This window comes from Gekko japonicus, unplaced genomic scaffold (assembly GCF_001447785.1).
Source record: "Gekko japonicus isolate JY-2015 unplaced genomic scaffold, Gekko_japonicus_V1.1 scaffold3497, whole genome shotgun sequence".
Classification (NCBI taxonomy): Eukaryota; Metazoa; Chordata; class Lepidosauria; order Squamata; family Gekkonidae; genus Gekko; species Gekko japonicus.
Genome location: NW_015169887.1, coordinates 3,922 through 10,319, shown reverse-complemented (window position 1 = coordinate 10,319; position 6,398 = coordinate 3,922). Strand labels below are relative to the sequence as shown.

General features: G+C 46.1%; 1 protein-coding gene across 1 annotated transcript in view; it reads right to left on the bottom strand.

Annotated features, from left to right (window-relative positions):
* LOC107115712 (spermatogenesis-associated protein 7 homolog) overlaps positions 1 to 2,571 on the bottom strand; it is a 94,345-nt gene extending 91,774 nt beyond the window's left edge. The window contains exons 1-2 of the mRNA XM_015417469.1: positions 2,535 to 2,571; positions 1,667 to 1,741 (exon numbers count right to left, since the gene is read on the bottom strand). Of these exons, the coding sequence (XP_015272955.1) occupies positions 1,667 to 1,741; positions 2,535 to 2,571 (112 nt within the window). The remainder of the gene's footprint in view (positions 1 to 1,666; positions 1,742 to 2,534) is intronic.
* Positions 2,572 to 6,398: the final 3,827 nt, after the last annotated feature.

Here is a 6,398-nt window from a genome sequence, read left to right as displayed (position 1 = left end):
TCCTGAGGAGGTTTCCTGTTTCCTGAGGAGGTTCTTTTGTATGTGGATTGGCTGCTGAAATTCTAATCTTATCTGTAGTGCTATTGTCAGATGTAGAGCCTTTTGTGTTTTTCAGGACAGGAAACCATGTGATATTTATTTTTAAACTCTATTCTTTTCTGTTGAAATAGTGTTTATGTTTATGAATTTCAATGGCTTCCCTGTGTAATCTGACATGGTAATTGGAAGTGTTGCCCAGCCTTTCACTGTCTTGGAACAAAATACTGTGTCCTGTTTGAGCTAAACTATGTTCAGCCACTGCTGATTTTTCAGGTTGGCCAAGTCTGCAGTGTCTTTCATGTTCTTTTATTCTTGTCTGAATGCTACACTGTGTGGTCCTGATGTAAACTTGTCCACAATTGCATGGTATGTGGTATACTCCTGCAGAAGTGAGGGAGTCTCTCCTGTCTTTTGCCGATCGTAGCATCTGTTGTATTTTTCTGGTGGGTCTGAATACTGTTTATAAGTTGTGTTTTTTCATAGGTTTTCCAATCAGATCAGTGATTCCTTTGATATATGGCAAAAACACTTTTCCGGTGGGAGACTGTTTTTCCTCAGTTGTTTGTTTTACCTTTGGTTTAATCGCTCTTCTGATTTCATTCTTGGAGTAGCCATTTGCTTGAAGTGTGTGATTGAGATGATTTAGTTCGTCACTGAGAAAGTGCGGTTCACATATCCGTCTTGCACGGTCTACTAATATTTTGATCGTGCCTCTTTTTTGCTGTGGGTGGTGATTGGCATTTTTGTGTAAATAACGGTCCATGGAGAAAGTAGAACTGATGTAAATAACGAGCCATGGAGAAGTAGAATTGATGGAGTTTTTAGACCACCTCAATGACATCTACCCCGACATACAATTCACCATGGAAAAAGAAGTCGAGGGTAAACTCCCATTTCTAGATATCATGGTCATCTGCAGAACTAACCTTCAATGAGGTCACAAGGTCTACAGAAAACCAACTCACATGGATCCAAAGTGGTTTACAACACTGTTCTCTGCTCCTCCATTTTATCCTGAGAAAGGCTGATTGGCCCTAGGTCACCCAGTGAGCTTCATAGCAAAGTGTGGATTCGAACCTCATAGATCCTAGCGTGATGCTCTAAACACTACAGCACATGGCTTGTACATTCTTTCAATGTTACTTGTTCAGAAAGTGTAATAAATACATTGTATACATTACACTGAAATATAAGGTAATTACTCCTTGAGTGTAGATTCTTAATGAAGCAATTGCTCTCGACTAGTCATTTCAGCATGCCCTCTATATACTCCAAGTTCTATTTTAAAGCTTTCCCTAATCTTCCCCTGCCCATTCTCACACTATCACTGAGCTTTCAGTTAAGTAATAAATAACACCTCTGAAAGGCTATAGCAATTACAAACCAGGTCTTAGCTGGAAAACTGTTTTAAAGCTGCTTCAAGCAAAAGTACTTAAATTGAGATATTGCCAGTTGATAAGATCTTTAGGGCTAAAGATCATAATTAGCCATAGCCACGATAAACATCCCAGGTATGCTTGGCAAATAAAAAGTCAATTTCTATAGCATTTGTGCACATTTGACCTGTGTGCTTCTGACTTTAAATAGAATGCAGAGTGCTTCTTCCACTAAATTTGTTAATACTTACGGCTACTTTTGATGCTCATGTGTCCTCTGAAAGGCCCCATCAATGAATATTTGGGGATCATGGCTAGCTGGGAGCCTTGAAGGGAAGAAAATGATGGCTGATGAACAGGAAATGTTAAAAATAATATTTTAATCATTTTGTTAATGGATAAGATTCATGACAACAGCACAGACTAATGAAATGTGTATGCATAGCTAGGGAATTCATAAATATCTACTATGGTACGGTTATGGTGACATCTGTTGTGAGTTAAGAATTAACTACACTTTAAGCCTCAGTTAAAGGGACAAGACATTCTCTCCAGGCCTGTTGGCAACTGGAACTATGAAATGGGGTCTACCTGGAATCTAGTCTTCATTGTGATAGGTGAGAAAAGCAATATGGCTGAAGAGTGTCAAAAGTACTAAAGACAACATCAACTTATCACAGAACCTTAGCACTTTCATGGCTTACGAACTGTGACCTTTTTCCTACCATGAACACATATAGCATTGCCAGCCTCAAGCTGGGGGCTGGAGGTCTCCAGGAATTACAACTGACCTCCAGACTACAGAGATCAGTTCCCCTGGAGGAAAGGGCAGCTTCAGAGGGTGGACTTTATGATACACTGTCTAGAACAGGCGAGGATCAACCTTTGTTCCATGCTAGCTAGCCATCTTTACCCCACCTAGGCAACTCAAGTTCTACTACAGGTAATTCTTACGTGCTCTCTTGGACGGCCGCCAAGAAGCCCACACGTGTTGGCTGGTTCCATCCATGTGAAGTAGAATCCCTTTAGCTAGATCTTTTGTTCCTGCATTCTTCATTGAGAAGTTCAGACTCCCTTCTGGATCAGATAAGTATAACCGTCACCCTTTTCAGTGTTTACCTCCAATTAGGTATTTTCCATACTGATTGCTTTCCATTTCTATTGTATCTAAAGGAACTTGTGAGTGTGAATCTGTTTTTGTATGCTTGTGAATTCACCTATTATTCAGTAAAGAGAACAACTTATCCTATAAACATCCAGTCGTGTTGTCTCTTTCTATGGGAAAAAGGAGTCTCTGTTCTGATTCTGCCCTCTGTATACACTGGTCAAAAGAACCCACAAGCCCCTGTCGTACATAAGACAGATTTGGGCTAAAGGATCTCCTAACGGGGATTTCTCCTAACAGCTACACTGCTACCTCTGCAGTCCACCTATGTGGGTTTCCCCCTGGAGGTGGCAACCCTATCTCCTTCCCAGCCAACCATCAATGTACCATTATCTACCCCTCTGACTTCAGGTTTCCATCTCCTTCCCATAACTGGAGCCTCTGCCTAGGAATAGTACAGTCTTTCTCCTCCTCAGTGAGGACCCAAGCAAGAGGGGAAGCGACCTCAACAGGGTATAATGACACAGAGTCCACTCTGCAGAGCAGCCATTTTTTCCAAGGGAGCTGATCTCTGCCATCAGGAGAGCAGTTTTAATTCTGAGTGATCTCCAGCCCTCACCTGGAGATTGGAAGCAATGCTTCCCCAGCAGGAAAAGTACAGTCCTTCTCCACAGTGGAGACCAAAGCAGCTTAGATCTTTCTCCTCTCCCCCTTTTGATCTGCACAATAACTCTGTGAGGTAGGTTAGGCTGAAAGTCTGTGACTGGTCCGACATCACCCATTCAACTTCCACAGCAAGAACCTGGGTCTGGCAGACCCTGCTCTGAAGTGATAACTGCTATGCCTAGGGTAGGTAACCTCCAGGTGGAAGCCAAAAATGAGAGATCACGGGAGGAATTGGAATACCAAAAACAACATCCGTAACTAAAATAACGAACAGTCATTAAAGATAAGTTGCAAAAATGTATACTGTAGTAATTATGTAGAAAATTTTCTTCTATAATTACTCATGCGATTATAGAAAAAAATTTTCTACAGAATTACTACAGTATATGTTTTTGCAACTTATCTTTATTGACTCTTCATTATTTTTGTCACGGATATTGTTTTTGGTATTCAACCTCCAGGTGGAGTCTGAAGATCACCAGGTATCACAACTGAATTCCAGACAACAGGTCTCTCTCCCCTGCCCCGTAGAAAATAAGTGCTTTGGAAGGTGGGTTCTATGGCATTCTGTTCAGCTGAGGCCTCTCCCCTCCCCAATCTCTGGCTTCTGTAGACTCCACCACAAAATATCCAGGAATTTCCCAACCTGGAGCTGGCAACCCTAGTCAGGACTGGCCCCAATGAGTTCCCCACAAAGGCCTGGAAAGGGCCTCCTGTCTTTGCCTTTTTACTGACAGAACCAAGTTTGGTTGCCTAGCAACAGCCACTGAGGGAAAAGTTAGTCCCACAGGAGCCAAGCAGGGAAAGTATCTTCATCAGGAGAGACAGCCATTTTGGCAGTTTATTCTGTGAGGGAAGAGTGTCCAGGCTAGCAGTGGGCGGGGGAGAGGAGTGGACCTAGCCCCCTGCCAATGGCATGTGAGTACTCTTGAGTGGTGGTTGATTGGCCAATGGCTGATGGAGTGCACAGCACAGCCAATGGGAGAGCTGGAAATGGCCAACACATTAGGGCACTTATATAGAGAGGATTTTGCTTCCACAAAACCAACTATGAAAGTATTAAAATATTGATATACATTTATAATGATCTGGAGTGCTTAAGTTTGGTGATTCAGTTTTCTGCATGCGATCCAAGAAAGGTGACCATATTTCCAAAAAAAGCAGATTGGAACAGAGGAGATTGTGAGATATGGAATTTTTAAAAGATATTTTATCCATAATTATATGATCCCAAATTTCCCCATACCATTGGGCTATTGTTGGGGTCATGTTGCTCTTCCAGTGCAAGGCAATCAAGGATTTGGCTGCTGAAAGTAAACTGTGCCAGTGGCTCCTGGGGCAGGGTGGGAGGGTTGGCCATGCCCAGTAATCAACTTAACCACAGTGATAGGATAGGCCAAGGAAGACGCAGCCACCTGCAACTGTGCAGAAGGCTCCTGGGCCTGAGCAGGGTGTGCGGGTTGGCTCTGCCATGCATTCACTTTGTCTGCGGTGGGAGGGTGAGCCTGGGGGGAGACCCACCCACCCACTACTGTGCAGGTGACTCCCAGGCACAGGGCTGTTGGGTTGGCCCTACTCTGCACTCACTTTCTCTGCATTGGGAGGGTGGGCCAGGGAGATACAACACAACTGTGCTGGTAGCTCCTGGACACAGGCAGGGTGGGCAGATGGGTCGGTTCTGCCCTGCCCTGCAGTCATATTGTTCTTACAGGGAGGAGGCATAGGCGTAATCTTCGTGGGGGCGGCGGGGCTTCAGCCCCCGCCGAAATTTTCAGGAAGGTGCTCAGCCTCCCCCGGGAGCCACCCTTGCTCCTAGCACAGCAATGCCTCTGGCCCAGCCCCACCCCACCCCGGGAAACTGGAAAGTCTACACCCTTGGGTGGGTGGGCCCGGGGTGGGCCTGAGACACAGCAACCCACAACTGTGTGGGTGGCTCCCAGGCCCCAGATAGGGCAGGCGCTGCCCTGCAGTCCTGTTGTCTACAGAGGGAGAGTGGACCTGGGGAGTAAGCCTCCAACCATGTGGGTGAATCCTAGGCCTGGGCAGGGGTCTGTAGTCACCTCACCTGTGGAGGAAGGGTGGGCCCGGGGAGTCAGCCACCTGCTGTGTTTGTTGCTCCTAGGGCAGGGCGGAAGGGTTGGCTCTGCTCTGCACTACAGCCATCTACTGTGCAGGTGGCTCCCAGGCCAAGGTGGAGGGGATTGGCTCTGCATTCATCTGGGAGGGGGGGTCTCTATCCCAGAGAGGTCTGCTGCAAGTTTGATGCCTCCATTCTACTAGGTAACATAACAATCTGTCCTGTCTGTTCTATGGTCCAGAACCCACACTTGACAACCTTTCCCCAGAAAGCACTTTCCTGGGGGTGCCTTCTTTGGTGTAGGGAAGTCTGCCATGAGTTTGATGCCTCTAGCTCTCACAGGGCCCATTTTATATACTCCTGAACCCGTGTCTGTCATCTCCCCCAAAAGCACTTTCCTGGGGGCACCTTGTTTGGGGGTCTGTAACTCAGACCCCCCTCCAAGTCCAACCTGCACATAACTTGTAGGGCATGTAGAGGGGCATCCCAGGGAAGTATGTGGCAAGTTTGAGGCCTCTAGCTTGCACAGGGCCCATTCTATACAATCTAGAACCTGTGCTTGACAACTCCCCAAAAATACTTTCCTGGGGCACCTTGTTTGGGGGTCTTTAACTTGGACCCCCCAAGTTCAACCTGCACATAACTTGTAGAGCATGTAGGGGTGCATCCTGTGGACATTTGCCATTAGTTTGAAGCCTCTAGCTCACACAGGGTCTGTTCTATATACTCCAGAACCTGTGCCTGACATCTCCCTGAAAAGTACTTTCCTGGAGCACTTTGGGGAGGGGGCATAACTTGGACCCCCCCAAGTACAATCTTCACCAAACTTGGCGTGTAGTTAGAGAAGAGTCAGTTGGAGATGCCCCATGATTTTGAAGTCTCTAGGACCCTGGGGGCCACCCCACCATTTCACGAACTTCCTTTCAGGTTTGTGGCACATCCCAAACCCGAACCGAGTTTTTCTGGTTTGTGCCCATACACTGGAGAAGGAAATGGCAACCCACTCCAGTATCTTTGCCAAGAAAACCCCATGGACAGTAACAAAAAGCTAAAAGACATGACGCCAGAAGATGAGCCCCTCAGGTCAGAAGGTGTCCAATATGCTACTGGGGAAGAGCAGAGGGCAAGTACAAGT